The sequence below is a fragment of the Phacochoerus africanus genome, chromosome 12, assembly GCF_016906955.1.
Source record: "Phacochoerus africanus isolate WHEZ1 chromosome 12, ROS_Pafr_v1, whole genome shotgun sequence".
NCBI lineage: Eukaryota > Metazoa > Chordata > Mammalia > Artiodactyla > Suidae > Phacochoerus > Phacochoerus africanus.
The window spans coordinates 21973794-21998575 of record NC_062555.1 but is presented as its reverse complement, the minus strand read 5'-3'; the positions used below and the strand labels follow the sequence as shown (position 1 = coordinate 21998575).

At 50.4% G+C, this 24782-nt stretch overlaps 1 protein-coding gene across 10 annotated transcripts in view; it reads right to left on the bottom strand.

Annotated features, from left to right (window-relative positions):
• The window catches only part of SDCCAG8 (SHH signaling and ciliogenesis regulator SDCCAG8), a 250606-nt gene that overhangs the window by 7612 nt on the left and 218212 nt on the right, over positions 1-24782 (bottom strand). For 5 of the 10 annotated variants that reach the window (XM_047754910.1, XM_047754914.1, XM_047754909.1 and 2 more), the window contains one exon: positions 1560-1686. The exons of 1 other annotated variant lie outside the window; for it this stretch is intronic. In XM_047754910.1, the coding sequence (XP_047610866.1) occupies positions 1560-1686 (127 nt within the window). Of the gene's footprint in view, positions 1-1559; positions 1687-5068; positions 6525-24782 lie in introns of those variants that run through there. 4 more of the 10 variants (XR_007131197.1, XR_007131196.1, XR_007131195.1 and 1 more) reach the window with 4 other exon arrangements.

Here is a 24782-nt window from a genome sequence, read left to right as displayed (position 1 = left end):
TCGCCCAAGCCGTGCCTCTGCCAGGACCCTTCTTTCCAGTCGGGGGAGGAGGGGGCAGAGGACACCCTGCCACTGCTGAGGCCTGCAATCTGCAAGAGAGTCTGCCGTGCACCTCCCAGCCGCCCCCCTCTGACACTTCCAATGTCCCTTTGGTTAGGCTGGCACAGTACCCACTGTGCAGATATGGAAACCTAGTCTTCGAAGCGCCTTCAGTGACTTGCGTGGAGCCTAAGGACAGTGACACACACTCTGCAGTCATTCGCCGTTCTTTCTGCCTCCCAACCCCAAAGAGGCTCTCAAACTCCCGTGACCTCCAGAATCATCCCATCAGCTTGTTAAAATGCAGACTTGGGGGCCCTGCTCCCAGGGGTGCCCCGCGGTTGTGTGCGAGGAGAGGCCAGAACCGGGTCCTTTACCGAGTTGTTCACAAGCCTGATGACTGCGACGCAGGCCGCGTGGCTCAGCAGGCAGCCTCGGAGGCAGGCGAGGTCTACTGGGTCCGAGCTCAGTGGCGTGGCCCCTGAGAGAAGAGAGGCTCCCCAGGATCCATTTGGGCACGCAGTCATTGTGCAAAAAGAGGGAGAGGCGATTTCTCATCATTTTCATTTCCAGCTGCATTTTTCCCATTAATCATTCTGAGCACTTTCTGCACATCGTCCCCCGGGTCCTCACGGAGCACCTGGGCGCGAATCCTAATTAGAGGCTGAGGCCCGGCCCGGCCACGGGACCCTCATTATCCTAACAAACTGCCTGATGGGGGGAAGAAGCCCAGCCTCGCTGCCAACAGGAAGGGAAGCAACTTGGGGAAAAAAGGTTTCATCCATTGTCCACACTCGGCTGGATGCCTCTCTCCTCCTTGATCCCTGCTGGAGACCGCAGACCCAACCTGGACAGGGAGAGCCCCGATGAGGCAGGCAGGGCGATGGGGAGCCTCAGGCTTGGGCTCCATTTGCAGCGCCCCTACTTGCTAGCTGGGTGGCTGGGTTGAGCCTCCGTTTGTTTCCCGGCCTGTCAGACGGAGACAGTCATCAATCCTGCAGGCTCGCTCGTGGGTAGGGAGACGTAATGCATGTTCAGTAATCTGTGTATTGCTGCCAGGCCCTCCGCAAGCCCTCCGGATCTTAGCTTAGTCCTGATTTAGGACTAGAGGCTCCTGCTGCATCCCATTCACAAGATCTCGCTGTTTCCTCCACCACGTCAGACTGTCCACATCCTCCAGGAAGCCCCCAGGCCACTGCAGCCCACCCCACCTGGCGCCTCCTGCGCCTCTGGCTCGTGGTGCCCGCCAGGCAGTGCCCGCCCTCTGCGAGGCTTGGGGATTCATGGTGGATCTGTTCTCACGCACAAACTTCAGCCCCCTCAAGATGACAGGTGGGGGCCCACACTTCTGTGTCCCCCACCCCCGCGCCTACTGTACCCAGCACCCCCTTCAAGCTTTCCCTCCCAGCCTACTCGCCGAGCAGCGGGACCCCGGGGGGGATTCAGCCTGGCAAGACGCAGCTAAAGACCCCACGCACCCCAGCGTGTTCTCTGGCAGGTAAGCCCGCCCTGCAGGGTACCTGGGCTCGCAGGCGTCCCACCTCTTCCGACAGGCTCTGTCTTTCCTGCAGAAGCTGGTTCTGCTTGTTGAGGAGCTGCACCAGCTGCTGGGCTGTGGCCTGGCCGTGCTTGTCTAGTTGCTTCAGCCTGGAGAAGAATCCAGAATGAGAGATGGGTCCCGAGAACGGGGGGCAAGGAGGCCTCAGGGAGCAGTGGGGGCAAAGACAGCGCTTGACCTTTGTGCCACTGTGTCCTGGGCTGGAGGGACGCTCCTGACCTTGAACCATGAGCTGCAAGTCACAGTGAGCCAGACTGGAAGCCTTTGGACACGGTGGATGAGGTGAATGGAACTGTACCCAATGAGAAAGGGAAGCGGAAACCGCCTCAGTGCAGATAAAACGGAAGATATACTCAAACCTCAAACTCCCCAAGGCCAAAGATGAGGGGCCTAAGTGCCCCCCGTGGTCCAGCTGGAACCGTTCCTGCCAGGCTGGAGCAGCCGGCCGCCCTGCCAGGGAGGGGGCAGGGACGGCGGGGACACTCACTAAGGGCCTTCCGTTATTAATCACTCAGTCAACCACGAGCTTCGGCATCGCTGACCAGATGTCTTTAAAGAGCCTAAATTTGTCATTCTGCTGCTGGGCTCTCCCCTCCAGACTCACTGATTCACTCCAACTATTACCCTCATCTGTCCACAGACGGCTTCCTACCGCACGCACGCCCGTGGCAATGGAAGCCTAGCACTAAATTCAGACTTGAATAACCACCCAGAAGTGTTCTGGGAAGAAGCTGGCCGTGCCCTAGGCCTTTCCTCCGAGCAAAAAGCACCGGCATAACCCTGGGTTGTATTTTCACAAGGAAAGGATTTTAAAAGCGCAAATTAGGGACCGAGTGGCCAACAGGGACCTGCCATAGAGCCCCGAGAACTCTATCCAGTGTTCTGTGATCATCTACATGGGAAAAGAATCCGAGAGAGGATGGATGTGTGTATATGCATGGCTGGGTCGCTTTGTTGTACAGCAGAAATGATCACAGCTTGTCAGTGAACTCGACTTCAATCGACTTAAAAAAACCCTCAAACTGCGCCTCAAACTCCAGGCTACCAGTCCCACACCGAGTCAGAACCCTCGAAGACTCTTTTGCAGACACTGGGCTCAGCCTGCCCTCAGGCTCAAGCTCTCCTGAGGGGGGCTCTGAGCACAACTAAAACCCGCAAGGACAGATGTTCGGGACTTTGGGAGATCTGGGCAGACTCGCTGAGTAACAAGGACGTAGCATCTGGAGAAGGTAAAACCGGGAAACCTAATGATGATCCAGAACTTGACTCACGCTCTCTGCGATCCTTCGGCCAGGGGCAACCCTCCCCATTTCTCAGAAGGCACCTGGCCCACCCCCTTCTAGACCCTCCAGTGGGTTTTGCAGCTGGTAGGTCCAGCTGCCCTGGAAGGCACACTCACTCACCCCAGACCGGTGTTGCTGGCTTTTCAGTCTGCGTTCTGCTACCCCTCCTCAAAGCGTCCTACCTTGCAAGGGTGAGAGGGCCGGCACTGAGGATACGCGGGTGGGGTCTTATCAGGCACTGCGCAAGCTTCTCCGGTAGGGGCCTGCTCTGACCACGCCCACAAGCCTAAGCCCCGCCCCCCGCCCCCCTGCTCCCTGCCGGAATAGCTCCTTTCTGTGTCTGTAGCTGCTCAAGGCCAGGTTCAGGGTCTCTCTCGCCCCGAGCCTGGGCTGCAGAGGCTCTCAGTTCCCTGAATCTGGCTGGCGCAGAACCCAAGAGCAAGGATCTTCCATCCAAGCGCCAGCCCTTGCCTGCGGCCCTACCGTATATAAATCCCATTACCGCCCCCTGGCTCCTGTTACTCTCCTCTAATCTCGGAAGAGAGAAAAATAAGTTCCCTCCACAGAAGCCATTGCAGCTTTGGGATGCCCAGTCCACTCCCTCTGCCACCCGTCATGCCATTCCATGGGGCAGTCTTTCCCGGGCACACGGTCTCCAGACCACCTCACTAGCATCACACCAGCAGAAGCCTTCCTCCATCACCATCTCAGCATGGAAAGGCCGGCAGGGGCAGCGGCATTCCGCCCAGGCTGACCCAATCATGTGGGCAGCTGCTCTGCTCGGGGTGCTACGGAAGATGCAGAGATGTTGCAACAACCTTCTTCCTTGAGAAGCAGACAAATCTCATGCTTTGATATTTGAATCAGACAGGTGGACAATATCCTCCTTAGCAGCTGAGTTCTGTAAACCTTTAGGTAGCTAGCCCTCTCCAATCAAAACCTGGGTATGGGGAGAGCCCCTGGCTCAAACCCAGCAGCCCCTTGGCTTCATGCTTGCTCCAAACAAATGAAACAGAAACATGGGATAAACAGATGACACCATTAAGGCTTAAAGGCAAGAAGGAGCCAAGACGAAGTTCCCGTCGTGCTCAGTGGTAACAAACCCCACTAGGATCCATGAGGATGCGGGTTTGATCCCTGGCCTCACTCCGTGGGTTAAGGATCCGGTGTTGCCATGAGCTGTGGTGTAGGTCGCAGACTCGACCTGGATCTGGCGTGGCTGTGGCTGTGGTGTAGGCCAGTAGCTGCAGCTCCGATGTGACCCCTAGCCTGGGAGCTTCCATGTGCCATGGGTGTGGCCCTAAAAAGACAAAAAAAAAAAAAAAAAAGAAGGCGGCACCAGGAGTGGCCATCCTCCGTGTGGTCCCCCGCCCTGTGCTGCGGTCACTGAGATGACGTTCCTGCTGACTGATGGGTCGGGTGTGTATCTGGGCTCCTAAAAAGAGTGGCTGCCTGGTCCAGGGCTATGGGCTGAGCAAAGCCTGTTCTCACTGCACCAAAAGCTGGCCAGGGGCTGGCCACACCAGCTTGCCACCAGAAATGGGGCCAGTTCCTGCCTAGACCCACCTCCAGGGGGGCCCTGGGAAACTCAATGAGGCTCAACTGGTAGTATGCTACACCCTGTGGGCCTCGGGGCCCTGCAGCAGCGACCAGGAGCACCCAGGCCCCACCCCGAGCATCTGAATCAAGGCCCCGGATGTGAGCCCCGCTTCAGAGCAGGAAAGCAGCTGCTCAGGGTTTTCCTGCAGAAGCACCACTGAGCCCGGGGAAAGTCCTGCCTTCCTTCAGGAGGCCAGCCCAGCGGGTACTATAGCTTCACCGCTGAAGAGCCAAGGCTGGATTCACTTTGACTCAACTTGAAGCCTCCAAGCAGTTCCCCTAATGATTGTTTTTCTCTCTTTAAACAAATATACTTCCTCTTTTTTCAGAGGCAGCCTCTATTATGTTGCCCCATATGCAGCAACGAAGCCAACCACACGCTCAGAAAAGGCAAAAACAACAAAGCCAAACTCACATTTGTTTTTTAAAAAATACAACCCAGATTTTAGATTAAAAGGGACTGTGTTAAGGAAATATATTGCAATAGCAGCTCTCTCAAGGCCAGTTTTGATTACTGGGAAGACTTTCTTTTAATTAAAAAGTTATCTTTTAGGACAGCCTTCCCCAAACACTGCACAGCCCAGCTTACGTTGTGTGTGAATCTGCATCACCCGATCAGTTAGAAGAGGCTCCTTGGGGTGTGTCCTACTGACTCATAAATTGTCTTCTACCGTCCATGGTGGCCCCTGCTCTCATTTTTGTTGTCCTGAGTTCAGCAAACCGCAGCTGCTGAGAAGAGCTGACTCCTGAGAGCTGACATTCACTGAGCCTCTGAGCTGCTTCCTCCGCATTGATTATCTCATTAAAGTTCACTACAGTCCTAAGAGGTCGGGGGGCCGCCGCAGGATCGTCCCATCTCACAGATGAGAAAACTGAAACCGAGACGTTCAGTAAACTTGCATGACGTCGAGCAATGAGAAAGCGGTGGAAAGCGGAGGCGAAGCCCGCCTGAGTAGAGGCGTCCTCAAGCACCGTGACGGCTGGGGATTCGCCGAGCTCACCCGGCAGAGCAGCCAACCCTTGGTCAACACTTCCCATGGGTCAAGAACCACAAAAGAGCCCTCCCTTTAGGGGCCTCCCAGCCAGTGAAGGAGACAAGAAAGTGCTGCACAAAGGGCACCGCCAAGCCACGAAAGCACTGGGCCCTCAGGGCAGGGTCGAAGTCCAGGACGGCTTGTGCCCGCTTAGGGAACAGGTTGCCACAGGCGCCATCGTCTCCTGAGGGCTTCGCCTCTAACCTTTCGGTGCTCAGGGCAGTCCCTTACCTTGAGGACGCGGAAACAGGCATAGACAGGATCTATGACTTGTCCAAGGTCCTTCGACTGGCAGGCGGGGATGCGCTCTGGCAGGGGCCTGCGGCAGGGCCTGCCCACGTAGGAGGTGGCACTGCCAAGGCAGTGGTGCCGGGGAACCTCAAGCTGGGCAGTGTGGCTTGACCAGAGGCTGAGGGCTGCTCGGAGGGAGGCAATGCTGGACCCAGTAAAGCTTTGAGCCAAACTAACAAATATGGCCATTAACCAAGAAAGAGAGGCTGGGAGGAGGGCCAGGCCTGGAGTAGAAGTTCTGGGGTCAGGGTGCGGCACCTGCAAGACCCACCCACTCACCTAGCACTTGTTCGGTGTGGGACCCAGGAAGGGTCCGGCTGGATCTCCAGCTGTGCCAGTCAAACCTGCTGAGAGGTGAGGCCAAGAATGTGCCAGGAGAGCCTGGCAAAGATTGTCAAGTTTGTTAAAAATACAGATAGCCGGGCCCCCACCTCCCACCAGCCAGGAACCTCTGCTGTAGCAAGAGGGCCCGGGCCAGGCCTTGGGAACAGCCACATGCAGAGGCCGGCAGCAGGCAGGGGAGGCAGAGGACACCGTGGATGCAGGAGAGAGGAGACGGCAGTGGGGCACTGCCTCACATCCCCACCTGTCACCTGAGTGACACTGGACGAGTCATTCATGGTGTCTATGCAGGAGCCGATGCCGGGGCGCAAGACAGGAGACTGTTCTGGACAGGGGTGCGGCTGAACGCAGGGAGGTCCCAAGGAACTGGTGGAGGGCCTGGAGGAGGCACCCGGGCAGAGGTGGGCCTTCCTCCAGAGGCAGAGGGTGGGCAGGCCAGGTGAACCGAGCCTTTGCGAGCTCTGGCTCAGCAGCCCCCTTACTGTCCAGGAAGAGGGCGAGAAAAAAGGCACAGCTGCAGGGTGACAGCCAAATTGTTGCTCTGAAGGGTGAGAATGCAGGCCAGGGGCTGGGACATGGGGCCCAGCTGACGGGCTGCCTCTCAGGCGGACATGGGCATCCGGACCTGCCCTGGATGAGCTGGCCCCTCTCCAACCCCTGCAGGGCCTGGGGCAGTGGCCGACGCCTGCTCTCCAGCCACACAGACGCCTCGCTGCTCCTTCCACCTATGACCAGGGTCCCCTCTGCTTGGGACACGGCGCCTCTTGATCTCACAGGGCTAGAAACTCCTTGTTCCCCCTGTGCAGATTTTGGCATCACTGTCCTTCTGAGAGGTCTCAATTTCTTGTTCTGTCTGGGCCCTTTGTTTTCAGCCGCTTCCCCTCCAAGGCGTGAAGCAGGGCTGCACTCAGCTGACCTGGCCGAGGACTTTCCAGCAGCCCCTCCTGCTAGGAGGAGTTGCCTACCGCACACAGGTTCCACACAGCGGCAAAGAGAGATGGGATCGGAGCTCCCTGGTGGCTCAGCGTGTTAAGGATCTGGTGGTGTTGCTGCTGTGGCTCAGGTTACTACTGTGGTGGGGGTTCGACCCCTGGCCTGGAAACTTCCACGTGGCACACCCATGGGCACATACCCCCCAAAAAGGAGGGGGATGTGGAATCATCAGATTTCAGAGCTCAATCCCTAACTTGGATGCTCCAATCTCAAGGCCGATACTCCTCTCCCAGAGGCCCCCAGACACGCTCCCTGTCTGCACCACCCTGTCCCAATGCTCCAGGAGTCACGGCCAGGCCAGGTCGGAAGGCCATCCCCTCCCCCACCTCCAATTCCCTAGCCCGGGTGCCCCCCTGCCCTCACAGGGCACTGCAAGTCCACAAGGAAGGAGACTTCCAGGCCACGCTGCACCCAGGCTGGGCTGCTATCCTGATCACAGATACAGGGCCCACTTCCTAAGAACTGGCCACCACTGGGCAGACGGGAGCCTCGGGGAGAAACACAGCTGCACCCACGCTGGGGTAGAGCGGTCAGCATGGGCTCACCCCTGCAAAGCTTCTCAGGGGTCACAGGCCGGTGGGGGTAGTGGTTACCATGGGAACAAGCAGGCCCCGGGTGCAGATACAGTGAAGAGAGCCTGGCACGGAGGCGGGGCCCGAGCACATCTCCATTGGTCCCACAGGGACGCTCTCCACCACACCCCGCCTGCACCATCAGAACCAACATTTCAAAAAATATATGTGTATGCATGACTTCAAGAGAAGATGGAGCAAGTGGTGAAATACAAAATGACTTTATAGAGCCGAGTGGGCTGGGAAGATCTTATGCAAAACAGAAGCAGCGCAAGCTGCCAGCTCTGGTCCTGTGCTTCAGACTCTCATTTGCTATGAATACTGTGAATACATATATTTAAATTTTTGTGTGTTGTATGTGATACATACAAAATATATGCAGTGTCTAAATCAGTTAGGAGGCATAATAATCAAATGAACACTTGGGAACCTGGTGCCAGGCCTTCGGGGCCACTCCTTCTGTATTTCTCTCCAGCTCAGCCCCTACGTATCCTCCTTAACCCTAGCAGTGGCCAACGTCCTCATGCATAATATGTGTTTCGAATCACAGGTTTTAATTCCACTCAACAAAGAACCTAGGAGTTTCCTACAAACTATTGCAGCTGTTTTTTTGGGGGGGGGGCAGTTAGTGGTGGTGGTGATGGTAAAATGTCTTGTCCTGAAATGTTTTCAGATCAGAACCCCCTCCCTGGGGCACTACCTATAGTAAAGATTTTCCTTCCTCCTCTTAGATCACTGTTCTCAGAACGCTCAGGCCCACAGTCCCCCAGGGAGAGGGGCCTCCTCATGGAAATGAAGAATACTTTTCAACCAGCATGTGGACTTCAGAGGTGCAGATACTGTGACTGCAAAATATTCGCTCAGTTCTCCACTGTTCCCAGCAGAGCAGTCTGATTTATCCAAGCATCTACTCAAGGCCAGGAAGCACTGCACGCATCTTCCATTCATTCACTAAATTCGTCCTTCAAATAGTACTACGCCGTGTTATCATCTGCGTTTTGTGCATGAGAAAAGCAAAGCACTGAGAAGTTAGCTGACTGCCTAAGTTCAGAGAGCCGGGATTCACAAGCCACCAGGGGCGGGCTCCTCCCTCTGCCCCCCTCTGGCGTGGGTGGGACCACCCCGAGTGACCTGGTTCTGAATCCTCCTGGCCTTCTCCCTTTCCCTCTGCATGGCTTCTGGAGATCAGTCCCCAAGCCTTGTACATCTCTCTGCAGCCTGTTCTCCTGCTTCCACCCACCAGGGCCCTGATCCACCCCAGCTTCAGTCACTGCCGTCTGCCTCTCCCTCTCAACAACGAATTTAAGGACAGGAAGGGGATCCGGTTCAGCTCTCCGCCTCCAGCACTTAGCAAGGTGCTAGATAAACGTGTCAGAATGAGCAAACCACTTACAGTGGACAAGATTTATACCAAACATACGACCCTAATTTCATTTCTTTTCTTTTTCTTCCTTCCTTCCTTCTTTGCTTTTTAGGGCTGAACATGGGGCATATGGAGGTTCCCAGGCTAGGGCTTGAATCAGAGCTGCAGCTGCTGGCCTACACCACAGCTCACGGCAACACTGGATCCTTAACCCACTGAGTGAGGCCAGGGATCGAACCCGCATGCTCATGGACACTAGATGGGTTCGTTATTGCTGAGCCACAACTGGAACTCCAAGACCCTAGTTTCATCTGTGGTATAAGTACACTTTAATATGTAGTAACTTTGTCCCTGAAAGAACATAATATATAAAAATGTTTAAGCATCCTGCTGAAATGTGTCACTTAATTAAAATAATCCTAGAAGCGATGCGTGAGTGCTAGATTTGGAAACAGGAGACAAAGGTTCAGAATCCTCTCACAAACTACCTGTTCTGCTTGGGCAAGAGGCCTGAGCTCCCTCAGCCTCAGGTTCTTCACTTTAAAAACTGAGCGAGGAGGTCCCGTCGTGGCGTGGCGGAAATGAATCTGACTAGGAACCATGAGGTTGCAGGTTCGATCCCTGGCCTCACGGTAAGGATCCGGCGTTGCTGTGGCTGTGGTGCAGGCTGGCAGCTGTAGATTAGACCCCTAGCGTGGAAACCTCCATACGCCACAGGTACTGCACTGAAAAGACAAAAAAAAAAAAAAAAAAGAATAAAAAATAAAAACTGAGCAAAGAACACCTCCTGACCTCCTAAACCAGAAAACCTGGTAGGAGTAGTCAAGTAATCAGCCCTCTGGGTGATTCTGATGGAAATTCTCAAGTTTAGTGAGAAGCACAGGTACACTGTGACTCACAGTTATCGATCACATAACAAAATGGGTTCTTCTGGAGAGTAATTTTTTTCTTTTTCTTTTTTTTTTTTGCATAGCTCCAGTTTTGATCATCAAAACAGCCAACTCCCTAAATGAAAACCATGCTAGTCTACTCCCAAGTTTTGATGTCAGTCTTAAAAACACAAGCTCGAAGCGGGTCAGCAAACTTCACAGCACAGGCCAAAGCCAGCCTGGCCCACTGCCTGTTTTTGCACTATCTGTAAGTTAAGAATGTTCTTTACTGGAGTTTCTGTCGTGGCTCAGCGGTTAAGGAGCCCAACGAGTATCCATGATGACGCAGGTTTGATTCCTGGCCTTGCTCAGTAGGTTAAGGATCCTGCATTGCCGTGAGCGCGGTGTGGGTCGCAGACACGGCTCAGATCCCATGTTTCCATGGCTGTGGTGTAGGCCAGCAGCTGCAGCTCCAATTGGACCCCTAGCCTGGAAACTTTCATATGCCGTGGGTGTGGCCCTCAAAAAAATATATATATAATTTTTTTTACATTTTTAAATGATTAAAAGAAAATTAAAAGGTAGTATTTTGTGATGTGAAATTTCCATTCTGTGAAATTCAACTTTCACTGCCCCTAAATAAACTTTCACTGAAACACAGCCATGCTCGTCCGCTCGCGTATTGACTGTGGCTGCGTTTGCACTGTAATAGCAGAGTCGGTAGCTGCAACAGAGACCATATGGCCACTGAGCCTAAAGTGTTTATTACTCGACCCTTTAGAAAAGAAATTTGCCAGCCCCTGGGCTAGAAGATGACTAAGTTCTCTTCGGGCTCCAAACTCCTACAATACTACGACTTTACAGAATTGTCCCATGTTCCTGTCTTCAGTTATGGCCAGGTAACCAGTCATAACAATACATCTAGGTTGCCCAAGTTGAAGTTTTTAGTTTTTATTTTTTGTCTTTTTTGGGGGGAGCCTCACCCACAGCATACGGAGGTTCCCAGGCTAGGGGTCAAATCGGAGCTAGAGCTGCTGGCCTACACCACAGCTCACGGCAACGCCGGATCCTTAACCTATTGAGCAAGGGCCAGGGCTTGAACCTGCATCCTCACGGATGCGAGTCAGATTCGTTTACCGCTGAGCCATGATGGGAACTCCCCCAAGCTGAAGTTTTGAAAACCCCATTCCCCTAATTACTGGTCTAGGTAATTAATTTGGCAAATAAGCCATATTAATTTTAAGTTGTATACTTTGTTCCAGTGCTTAAAGATTGCTTTTGCATTTTAGAAAATTCCATCTCATTAATGTGGTCACACCGAATCAGCACAATTACGCCACATGCTTAGGAAGCTGGGACCTGTTCTAGCCCATTATCCTCACTTAGGAAATTCAGGCACTTTCAATGGCTGGGCTGCTGTTTAAATTTCCTTTGCCTGAATCTCCCCTATTCAATAATGATTGAAATGGAGTAATTCATTCTAAGAGCCCTGCCATTCTGGGGAAAAGTTTACATTTCTAATAAAGGGAATTTACATTCCTGTACGGCCCCTTTAATTTTTCATTCTCTCAAATTTCCATTGAGCCCGGGCTGCCTCTGGAATACAGCAGGGGGCTGCATCGGGGGCACAATGGGGAAAAGACCCCTGCTCCTGTCTCCGAAATGGTCAGGTCGTGTTAAAGAGGAGACGCACCTTAGAGTCATGGAGTTCTGCCCATTACGGTAACTCTGAGGCCCAGAGAGCACAAGTGACTTGCCCAAGGTCACACAGAAAGTCTACGGTAAATCTAGGACTGAAACCCATGGCCTTTGACTCCAAATCTAGTGCTCTGCGCCATCCAAATCCTTTTTAGAAAAAGCCTGACTTCGCTTCCATACTAAAAGAACAAGGATTGCAGGCAAGAACCTTAATGATTTTTATTTTTTCCATTATAGTTGGTTTACAGTGTTCTGTCAATTTTCTACTGTACAGCCAAGTGACTGAGTCACCCACATATATACTATACACATTCTTCTTCTCCCATTATCCTCCATCATGTTTCAGGCAAGAACCCTGAGAAAGGTGACACACTGCCAATGTACTAGGAAGTGGCTGACACCACCATTTTCCAGCCCCAGGGCTGGGAAGAGGAAGAATCTCTAGCCCAGGGCTTTCCCACCTAGCTTGGGGAAGAGAACAGATTTGGCTTTGCTGTTGCTCTTTTTGAACTTCCACTGGACTGCAGATCAATGGTTTTATAAAGTTCAATAAAAATGTGGCTGCACGGCCTCCTTGCTAAACGAGTTTCTAAACACTCTCCCTCTCTATTCTTCCCTTGTCACGGACCAAGTTGAGGTCTCCTCAGCTGGAAACCACACCAACTTAGTTCACAGACTGGCGCTGACATGAAGGGTGCAGGGGAAGGAGTCCAGAAGCTCCGAAACCAGCTTGGGAAACTCCACGGGCCCCGGTGCCAGCAGGCCCTGGGCGAGCAGGCAGCCGGTGTGCATGGAGGGCCCAGGCAGCGCCCTGCAGCCCTGATAATGCCACCAGGGCTTTCTGCTGGACCAACTGTGAACACACAGCTGCCTCTAGATGGGAGGTACCATTTCCCTTCAGGTCACTTAGGAACATCTGCTGTATCACTACCTTAATTTTTTTTTTTTTCCTGGTCTTTTTAGGGCTGCACCTGCAGCATATGGAAGTTCCCAGGCGCTGGGGGTTGAATCAGAGCTATGGCTGCTGGCCTACACCACAGCAACGCCAGATCCAAGCCTCATCTGTGACCTACACTGCAGCTCACGGCAACACTGTATCCTTAACCCACTGAGTGAGGCCAGGGATTGAACCCACGTCCTCATGGATACCATTCGGGTTCGTTGCTGGTAAGCCACAACGGGAACTCCTACCTTGCAGTTTTAAAGTGCACCCTGTCTGACCAGGCTGAGCTTGTCACCCCTTTGGAGGATGTCCATATAAGGGGTCTGGACCATGAAACTGTAGGGACAGGAGCTACTGTGGCAAGAATCTTAGAAGAACCTAGGAGACCATTTGCCTTAAGCCTCAGATACCTGAGAGCAGAGTCATGGCGAGCACAGCCTCACTGTGCAAAGGAAAACAGGATGGAGGAATGAAGACTGCTGAAAATCACATCTGCAGAGTAGCAACAAGCCACTCCTGGTTCCAGGGCTCTGAGAAGTGCCAGCAGAAAAAGCCACACCACCTCTCCTGCTGCACCCAGCCTAAACTCAAGCCTGAGCACTCTCTTTCAAATATTAGTTATTTGGAGGAGTTCCTGTTGTGGCTCAGCAGTAACAAACCCGACTAGTATCTGTGAGGATGTGGGTTCAATCCCTGGCCTCGATCAGTGTGCGAAAGGATCTGGCATTGCCCTGAGCTGTGGTGTAGGTTGCAGACACAGCTTTGATCCTGCACTGCCAGGGCTGTGGTGTAGGCCGGCAGCTGTAGCTCCAAATCAACCCCTAGCCTGGGAACTTCCATATACTACAGGTGGGGCCCTAAAAAAAAAAAAAAAATCAGTTATTTGGGAGTTCCCTGGTGGCATTGTAGGATAAGGATCTGGTGTTGTCATTGCGATGGCTTGGGCTGCTGTAGTGGCATGGGTTCGATCCCTTGCCCAGGGAACTTCCCCATGCTGCAGGTGAGGCCAACAAACCCCCCAAATGAAAACTAGCTATTTGGAAATACTTTTGTACTTAGAAACAGTTGCACAGTGTGGCGTTGCTGGAAGATTCTGTTCTAAGGAGGTCCACTTCCTGGAGCCCACAGAGACACACACCCTGCAGCACTGGTCCTGGAAGGCAACAGCTTCCACACTATGGGGAGGCGTGAGAGCCTCGAGTTCCCTCATGTTTGACCAGCCCCAGCCTGGGAGGAAGTCAAACTGGTTGCAGGAGTGCGATGAAATAAGAGTGAGCCCACGGCAGCTAAGTCAGCAGATTTAGTCACTCGGGTGCACTTACTGGCATACATTGAACTGGGTTTTAAGGCAAAGTTATTTGATGACTCCTGGCCATCCACAACGAACTGTCAATGCCGAGAGCTTTTATTATTTAGCTCCTCTTCAGTCTACACCCAGGCAGCCTCCCTGCTGACCCTTGTCAAAGAACCCCATCTGCTGGTTGCCACGGTAACTGAAGGCGGCCAATTGAGCTGAACAGAGTGACTCAGAAATAAAACCTGCAGCCAAAGGAATTCTGCGCAGAGTAATAAATCATTTAGTAAAAGGGGATCCTCTGCACAGTGATGAGTGTTGGGATAACTACGATGGCATCACTCTTCCAGCTAGAAGGTCCATGGCACAGCCTTGTCATCAGGCCTGCCGGAGGGCGCGTTTGGTTTCTCATGGGCTCCGACGGCAAAGTCAGATCCTGCCCGTGTATGTGCCATCCTGGGGGAGAAGGAACTAGCTAAATCAATTGTTTAATGTTCGGGCTGCAGAATTCTGAATTTTAAGAAGTGGCAAGAGAACCAGTCTAGGCTTCCAACACGCCTTAGTCTTTTTTTTTTTTTTTTTTTAAGTAGGACAAGTAAACAAAATGTTCCATGTAGCCCAGGAAACCACTGTGGCCTTGAGGGAGGTGGCAAAGAGAACACCATTAAGATGGCTTTGGAATCAAAACACCTAGCACCATCTCTTCGTCATCAATCAACTTTGAGGCGCTCCAAGCAGAAAGCATCTACGGACACAAGACACGCCATCCGTGAGATAGCAGAGGAGACGGGCTTCAACTCAGAGGGCCGAGAGTGTCACCACAGGACGGGCTCAGGGAGGGTGGGGGCTTGGAATAAGAGGGGGCAGAAGAGGAAGCCAAGGAGAGGCTTGGGGTGATCGGAGGCAGCCAACTGCAGTCCCCTGCCGTGGACTCAGCGCTGTACCAGAGGCCCTCAAGGGACAGGACGCAGGTCCCAGTCACCTGCCCTGGTGAGCACCTGCCCTGTAGACTGGGAACCCCTGCAGACCACAGTGCCCAGATTCTACGAAGACGAAAAAGAAACCCCCAGACATGCTAAATCATCCATGCAGCACTTATCTGTGTAAGGCAGTTCCCTAGTGGCTGTGATGGGAGAGGCAAGGTTCAGAGCAGTAGAAACAATTGCCCCAACAACCGGTCACAATATAGGGTGGCGGGCTATGGGGCACAGAGGCAGCAGGGCTGTATGCTAGGGGATAGGGAGGGGCAGCCTTACCCTGTAACCTTTTAAGAGCACCCCACCCTTTTAAGAGGTGTACAGGCAGGACCAATATCCTCCCCAACTGTGACCCACAGAGCAACGAGAGGACCCTGTTTCCCAAGTCCCCGCAGGGATCATTTCCTGCTTTAGAAAAGAGTAACTCCCAAACACAACGTAGGTTTTTTTCCCCATCTTAGATGCCGCCATTATAAGGCTTCGCCTTTTTTTTTTTTTTTAAATTATAATTGATTTACAACGCTGTCAATTTCTGCTGTACAGCAAAGTGACCCAGTTATACAAATATATATATATATATTTTTTTTTTTCTCATATTATCCTCCATCATGTTCCATCACAAGTGGATATAGTTCCCTGTGCTCTACAGCAGGATCTCATTGCTTATCCACTCCAAAGGCAATAGTTTGCATCTACTGACCCCAAACTCCCAGATTCATGTGGAGAGAGTTTTAGTGAGATTCCTAGATGGCGTTAGGGGCGGCTGTGCACACAGGGACGAGCCTCGTCTGGTGCCTGCCTCGTCCAAAGAGCCCACCAAGCAAAGCCCTCCCCCTCGGAGCGCATCGGGAATCGCAAGCCCGGCTGCCCCCCAGCGCTGGGCAACGGTGCCTCTGCGGGTTCGAGGGTCAGAGGGGCTCCACGTGCGCCTCCGGGCGCTGCGCCCCTCCAGCTCCGCCCAACCGTCCCGTGTCCCGCCCTCCCCACGCTTCGGCCCGGCTGCCCCGCGGCCCCCGAATAGGATGGGGGGCGGTGGGCGGGCCGCGGGCAGGGGGGCTGGTGCCAGGCATCTGGCTCCGGAGGCTCCGCGGGGGCTCGCAGGGCCTCTGGACTTTGGCAGAAGGAGAGGATTAAGCCGAGATGGCAGTTGAGGGAAGGAGATGGATGAAAGCTTCATTAACTCCAAGCTCACGTCCCAATTTCTTTCCCCTGAGAAGCAATGTGAAAAAAGTTTGGTCTCCTTGTGATGGAAAGTGCTGCGTGATGGTGTTTGCTCTTCTTACCTTTTAATTCCGTATTTGTAAACAACAACAAAAAATTAATCACTGTTGACCATGGAGGACTCAATTTTTAATTAAACAGGAAAGGAAAATCTTGGCTAATAGAGAAGCTGAAGAAATATTACAACCCGTTTAAATATCTATGTTGGTGATTAAGCTTGTCATATGACTTAATTGAAATTGGCAAATATCTTAAGGACCCAAAGAAATGAAAATTTAAAAGGTGCTGGGTATGACATATCTTGATTTTTTCCTCCCCTTCTCATCCAATAACGAAACCGACTTTTATAATCCATCCTAAATTGTGCCACGGAAGACAGGACTTCCTGATTCCATAAAAATATCTTGGGTACTGCTCTATGACACAATTGTTCATGCCTGAATTACTGCTCCCCGCCTTACAAAGTTACCATTAGTTTCACTTCTAGACCCTACTTCCAATTCTTTGTCTCTGCTCACTCTCCCAAATTCTCCTCCATATTTCAATTCCCAGACACTCTTGAACTTTTGCACATGCTGCCAGTTTGAGCCTGCACAGAATAATCAGTATATTAATTCCACTAGGAGACAGTGAGATTTTTCTAACACAATCTGCGCAACCTGAACTCTTTCCTTCAGAAACACTTTGCCTTTAAAAAGCAACTCCCAGCATGAACCTCATAAGAAGCGACATGTAACAGACAGTGCATGTGGCGCTGGGCTTGCAGCTCAGAATTAAAAGAGAATTTTTTACTTTGTTTCTTTGGTGCCATGTGCATAATGTACATGTGGACGAAACTGACATCAGACATTTAAAGCAGAAACGAGTGGGGGGAGGGGGGACGTGACAGTGGCGGGAAAGAAAGAAAATATGTTGATAAAAACAGTAACTTCTGTTAATCTACATTTTTCAGTTACTGTCTTAATTAAGAATGTTAGGAAATATGTTGCAGTTTAATTGCATTGTTTCAAGAAATTCTAATGCTGACAAATTTGGGACCACCGTACACTTGGATGGTAAAAGGGACTGAAGGAGTAATTTCTTCCAATTGGTGGATAATCAAAATTGTGTTTTCCGCAGACAACCCCCTGCCCCGATCCTAAATTCAGAAGACAAAGTAAGAACAGCCTAACACTTCAGTATGAAATGAGTTCGGGGGGCAGTGGGGAAGGAATGTGTTTTTAACCTATGTATGTATATGAGATAGGAATCATTTTTTAAATATAGATACAAAGAAGTCACAAAAATGAAATAGCACGTGATCTGAAATTTTTCCAGTAACACTGTTATCCATGTCGGAAATAGCTGGTTAGGAAAAAGTCAGTAACAATCTCTAAACTATTCCCCGATGACCTCAAGACGGTAAAAATCATTTGCCTCAGACACAAGGGCATAAACGTAATGACAGATTGAAGACATGTTCAGGTTTCCAGACTCTGCTTTTCCCCTACTGCAGCCCAGTCACACACGCTCTAGGCTTCATTTCTATTTGGGAAGTGGGGAGGGGGGGGGGCGCGTAAGACTGCATCACTACAAAGCAAAATAAATTACAATGCCTTTTCCTCGCTCAGAGTACCACTGATGGTAGTTGTAGGGGACACGGTAGCCTCCTATTTCCTACTGGTTACCACGCCAACTAACTCATTTGCAACCTGGATGTTGTGTTTCTTCCTTGACCCCAAGCTGTGGGGCCTGTGCAGCTGAGCTCACTGCCTGTCAGAAGGGAGGCGAGGACTCAAACTCGGCAGGAGGTGCTGCTGTTCTGGTCCTCTGCTCCCTGGTGTGCAGCACCCACCAGGCGCTGAGCAGCGCCCCCCACTGACGGGACCGACCACTTCATTCACACTGCTTGGACGATTTGGTCAGATACATGGACCAGTTCTTTGACTATTCGTTTCGCCTTCCATAAACTATGATTGATGATACACTTGGAGCTTCAGAATTCTCTGTCCCATTGAGGAGGCAGGCCGAACTTTTCTAGCCCCTGAAGATAAAGGCACTGTATGTGCAATGGCCCTGAAACGAGACGCCAATAAGATCTGTTTGCCCTAAAATGTTGCTGCAACGTCCAAAGAGCTCGGTTAAGAGAACAAACTCAAGAGATCTGCTCTCACTGGGAATCCTCGTGGCTCCTTCTGCCTCAAGCTCTCAGAACGAGAGTGGTTGGAGAACTTGACCACAGCTCAAGCACCACCAAGGTGCTGCCGGTATCAGGGTCTCCATTCTTAAACTTCTATTTACATTTTGTATTAGAGACCAGGTCTCGGATTGCTGGGGAAATGTACGTGTGACCTCAAATTCCAGATGGTTCACTGCCATAGAATTGGAATAATTTTTTTTTTTTTTTCACATCTCACAGGAGATCCAAAAGAGTAAAGGGACACGCCTCTCATGCGCTCAATGCCTGGGACCACAGAAAACTCCTGGCTGAGGAAGAAATGAAAGACTCTCTGTCTTTGGGGGGTTTCTGGAAATTCTGGTGGGAGAGGGCATATTATCCCCCCAGTAGCCGGGCAACCTCCCCAGAAAGGCCTTTGTCAGGCTGCCCTGAAGGCTGTGGTGTGCGGAGCCCGGACCCCTGCGGAGGGCGGCGAGGGGATGCTGAGCTGAGCGGGGACTGGAGCATCGTTAATCACCAGCTCTGACGGACGGACAGCGAGGAGAGTTCAGGCGGACCCAGAGGCGGGGAGAAGCCACGAGTGTGATTCTAAGTTGAAAAGTTCTGAGTCAATTCTCCGAGTTTAGAGAACATTCAAAGAAGAAGACACAATACTGGGGGAGGGGGGTAGAGGAGAGAGGGGGGACGGGGAAGCAGTACCCGCCTGAGGGCCAATTGCCTCTCCAGCAGCGGCAAGGCTGTTCCCGGGCTCGCAGGACCATTTGTTCCATTACACAATCTCCTGAAGCCATTTAGAGAGAGCTCAAACAACTGCCTGTACCAACACGACACATGGCTTCCCAACCCGACTCTTTGCTAATCCAGACGCTCCAACCATCTTTCTTTAAGATGCCATATGGTTGGCAGAAGCCTGTAGATCTAGCAGCACATCTGCTTGTGCGTTTCTTCCTCCCTCCATCCCCCCCAACAAAAGAAGGATAGAGAGGCAGACCAGGAGGAGGGCACGCGTGTCTACCTCTGCCCGGGTCCCTATTTCTTTTTAAGGGCTTCACGCAAAACTCTAATGGGGATGATCCGAATGATTCGGAGCTGGATCTTTTTTTCCCCCCCTAGGCAACATGGCGATTTATTTGCTTGTCATAGATTTAAACGAGATTAGCAAAACAAAGGATGGATGGTCTCCTTTCTCCCCCGGGGTGCTTACTGGGAAACCACTTCAAAGCTCTCCCCCTGGGAATCCTTGTGCTGTGGAAGGAGGGGACGGCACCCTTGCCTGCGGCGATTTCTCCTCTTCTTTTCGGTCAGGGAAGACAGACAAGCTGAGAAACTAGCAGATACCCAGAGCCTGCTTTGTTAGCAAGCACGCGCGGCTGTATGCTAATGAGTCGGCACCGACACGCTGCTTTTTTGGTATGATGAGCAAAGATTGTTGACACTGTTGAAATCCTGGCTCTCCTGGCCTGTAAGCACACGGGCTGCCTCCTTGGAATCTGGCCCCCAGTAAGACAGGCTGCAAAAAAATAATACATTTTCTGCTCTCCTGATGACTGAAATCTGGCCATTTGCAACTTAGAGCAGTTGGGCGAGGGGGAGGGGGCATTAGAAAAAGATTCTAAAATATTCTATAGAGCGAGGAACCAAAAAGACACAGGTGAAAATTATGGGTCTCTTCAACAGAAAGTTAAACCTGGTAGATACCTGTGCGTAATCAAGGCCAGGATGGTGGCTTCAGGAGCGAAACCCCTGAAAAGTGAGGGTGAGAGGCAGTTACTGTAGCCTCGGCCTCCTGGGGCAGCTGGGACGTTCCTGCCACCCCCAGGCACAGGACACTCTGCAGATGAGGCAGCCCCACTGATGGGGCCATCTCAGTTACAGGAGAAAAAGTTTAGCTTCTGATCTTCCTGTAAATGTGTCAGAAGCTTAGGCTGGTTGACCATACCTGGTTTTCCATGTCTGTGGAAATAATAAGGCAGCAAAAAAAGAGCAGATATTCCGCTGTTGCAAAAGTGGAACCTTTTCTCGTTAAGTCAAAGAAGAGTGGGGGCCACTCCATCTTTTGCGTGCTGAGCATGAAATATCCCTTCATCTGCCCAGAAACTCTAAGAGACAGGTATGATTATTACAATTTAACAAAGAAGGAGACTGAGGGTTAGAGAGGATTTTAAAAAGAAGCAAAAGACCCCCAAACTTTACCAAAGCTATGTAGCTAGGAACTGCCAAGCTCAAAAGCCCATGCCTATCACACGACAGTCCAATGGGAGGCAGGTGTGCAGCTATACTCATACAGACAGACATGAGCTCATGGATGTGCCTAGGGTCAGGTATGCCAATCCGAGCAGCCCACTCTTAGCTGGTGAGCTAACAGTTATAATTAGCATGCAGGCAGGAGCATCAAAGAGTAAATTCCATTTACTTGTAATCAACAATATGAATGAAGATTCATGTAACTGAAATCTAAAAGCATGAAGTGACTAAAAACCACTGAGCATTACAATAAAAATATCAGAATTTATCCATTCAAAAAGGATGCCCTTAAAGTTATTTACCTTGGGAAGAGCATATGGATTTCAACCACATTGCCATCACCTAGGACTGGCCGACGTGTTCCTTCTTAGCCTAGGGCTTAGTAGGTGGAGACATGTGTAGGTTTGCAAATGAGTGTGTTTTAAGTGCATTTCATCAAAATCATGTGTTAGCATAAAATACATGTAGTGTATGCTACAGTCCTCAGGGACGATTCAACAGCTCAGAGTAGATATGAGCCTGATCCTATTATCAACAGGAACAATAAACTGTCATTAACAGTTCTATTACAATCACTGAGATGTGGCTACGTAGAATGAGAAGTTTAAATTAAAAAAAAAAAAAAGATATATGTTAAGATCTAAGCATGATCCCAGGCAAATTCTTCTAAGCCCGTATCATTTCCAATATCAAATGACACTCCTGACCTCACTGGATTGTTGTGAGGATTAGAGATCGTGTGTAAAGTGCCTGGCACTTGGCAGATTCTCAATAAATGACAACACAGTCATTATTATTATTATATTTAATAGAGGGCTTCGGAGCATACAGAAAGTGCTTTCGCGTACGTTAATTAGCTCATTCAACTCTGAAAACAGCTCTGCAATGTGAGAAGTTTGTCTTCTATCTAATGAATGAAATAATTGAGATTCAAAAATAAAATAAATAAAGCAATAAATAATATCCGCTATTATGATGATTAACTATTTACTGAGCCCTTTCTATGGGCAGTTACTGGGAGGTGTTTTTCTAGCCACTTTTAACATCAGAACAGCAACCCTCTGAAGAAAGTATTACTGCTACTATTATGATCATTTTATAGACAAGACACTGAGGCTAAGAGCTGCTGCCAATGTCTTGCCTAAATTCACAGTTAGTAAGTGGCAGCGCCTGGAAGACAATCCCAGGTTTGTCTTCCTAAACCCATGATACTAACAATAGTTGTAAACTAGTAAAGACAGGACGAAAAGCCAGATTCCTCTGGTTAAAATCCAATGCCCTTTTGTCTGTACCATACTGCCCCTTGGGTGGGACTTACCTAAAGCTACTGCACATGTGACAAGCAGATTTCCTAGCCGAACAATCCCTATCCTCACCAAATTTCCATGTATGCTAACAAATTCTACAGGTTCACGGTTCAAGTGTCATAAACAATTCACACTCACACGGAGCCTGAATGTGGGGTGCTCCTACACACAGTGAAAAATTAAAGCAGTGTTCTTCAATAAGATGGCAGGGCATGCCGTACGCATTTGAACGCATCGCACACATAAACACACACCAACAAAGCTGTTGTTATATATTTGGAAACTAATTTAACATTACTGAAATTGTCAGAATTTTTTTTAATCAAGAGAATAGTCTTTCCATAAAAATTAACTATCAATAGGAGGTTTTCAAAACAAAATTATTTTGCTAGGGGTACTAGAACATTCAGAGGTTGCTCATCAGATGGTGACATGAAGAAATGGGAGTGGATGCAACTAAAATCTGAATTTATGGTTCACATATATGCTTAACCAGACACCCCTCTCCAGAAAAAGCCACGGCGCTGCTCTCATGAACTCCCCTCTTGTTTCTTTCTTTTCTTTTCTTTTCTTTTTTTTTTTTTTTTGTCTTTTTTAGCGTCTCACCTGCAGCATGTGGAAGCTCTCAGGCTGAGGGTCAAATCAGAGCTGTAGTTGCCGGCCTACACCACAGCCACAGCAATGCCAGATCCGAGCCGCATCTGCGACCTACCCCACAGCTCACGGCAACAGTGGATCCTTAACCCACTGGGCGAGGCCAGGGATCGAACCCACAACCTCATGGTTCCTAGTTGAATGGGTTTCTGCTGAGCCGCACTGAGAACTCCAATCCCTTCTTGCTTCTGATGCAGTGGGACAAAGGGGCTGTCACCTCAGGTGGGCTTTTCTTGATCCCTCTTCTTTCTCCCTCCCTGTATCCTCTTTATCTGTCTGGACCGGGACTGATTTCTGTAAGTCAAGTTTCCCCACTCGTTTCCTCCTCTAGGACTACAGCTTCCAGGATCCTCATTTCATCACTGACTTCAACCCAATTCAACATGGAATGAGATTTCAAACAAAACAAACAAAAAAAAAACCAAGAGGAGTTCCCTGGTGGCTCAGTGGCTTAAAGATCCAGCATTGTCACTGCCATGGCTAGGGTCACTGCTGTGGCACAGGTTCTGTCCCTGGCCTGGCAACTTCAGCATGGCATGGGCATGCAAAAAACAAAACAAAACAAACAGAAAAAAAAAAGAAGGGCCTTCGCTCTCACTTCAGTGCTTCCAAATTCACAAGCCTTGGATCACATTTTCAGTCGAAGGTCAACTGCAGCTTCCAGGAGGGTCCAGCCCGGGGCTTGTGCACGGAGACAAGGAGCCTGGAATTTAGGGCTCTGTACATGCATGGTGACCCATGGGTTTCAAACGCCAAGGATATAAATCTCGAAGGCTTCTCAAGAGTCTTCTGGAACGCCTCGTTATGAGGCAGCACTGGGGTCGACCAAGGGTGAAGACCTGCATGTTAACTGTCCCACGAGAATGGCGCCAGGTGCGCCCGAAGCGGACCTTTTAAATGATCCGTCCTGCATTAATTTCATACACTAGAGTCATCCTGGGTTGTAGCATGAGAACAAAAATACCATTTTATTCTGACTTTGCTAAAGGGGTGGGTCAGACAGCCTCCCCCCACTGGACAGGAGGGATGTCCGGAGCCAGCTGCTCCACCCGGAATAGGACCCATGTCGCTTTCACTACCTGGAGCACAACACAAACTGTCACTTCCTACTACACCTCGGCCCCTGTGCTGAGCCCGTGAGCAACGCACACAGCTCGTGTTGGCTGAGCACTTGCTATGTGCCAGGCCTTGTTCTGAACCCTTCTGTGTAACAGCTCATTCAGTCCTCTTAAGAACCATTTCTCCTAATGTAACAGAGGAAGATGTTTAGGCTCCCCTTAAGTTCCTGGCCCCAAATCATCAGCACAGGAAGTAGTAGAGCCAGCATTTGAAGCTAAGCCATCTGGGTTCAGGATGCTCGATCTTAACTTCCCTTCCCCAGGCTGACATTCTGTAGGAAAGGGTACAGAATTCCCTAGCCTACCAGTCATGGGAATTTGGGAACATTTAGCCTCTTTGAGTCTGAGTTTCTTCAAAGTAGAACATAATTTAAACAACACACTTGGCCCTTCTACCTAAGTCAGAGCATGGGTGTATATTACACTCTCTCACATGTTTCCTGCTTTTCTTTTCCCACGTGTAGAGGTCGCTTCTAGGCCCAAATGGGTCGTGACCACCTTGAGGGGACAGGCCAGGATCTAATATACTTTGGTAGCTACCACGGCCAGTTCTCACAGTTGGCCATCACCAGCTTCATCCCAGCATCATACATGGCCACTTTGGATGCTAACTGGGACGCCCAAAATGAAAAACCAAGGCTCCTTTGCTTTGCTGGTTAAAGACAGGGGCAAAGACTTGCTCATACTGCATTTGGTGTTGAAATGCCTTTTCCAAAATAGTCTCAGACGCATTGAAAAGGCAGTGAAGTTACCCAGCCCCACTAAGACACGAAGTGACAGTCTGACCTGGAATGACATAGAGTGAAATGAGTGGTATCTTTCCTTCTGGAAGCCCCTGGGGTCAGGCTTGTCACCTGCCCACGGGACACAGGGATGCCAGAAACACCACCACGGCACCCGTCTTAACACGGCTAACATGCTGAGAAAGGTGTCGAGGTTCTAGACGTAAAAAGAAACGCTGCCTTTCAAAAGACAGGAAAATTGTTAACACCAATGAACAGCTGTTTGGGAAGAAAACATTTATTTCCCAAACCCAGACAAAGCTCTATTTATTACATTTCAAAGACGCTTAAATTACAGTGTCTGAAAGCTATCTTATCGTGGGCATCTGTGACACCTCAACCATCCAAACATCTGAAAGGTTCAGCCAAAAGAAAGACTTCACTCTGAGAAAGATTTATAGAGAAAAAGTTCTTTTTTCCCGAAGGATCAGGTGAACAAATTT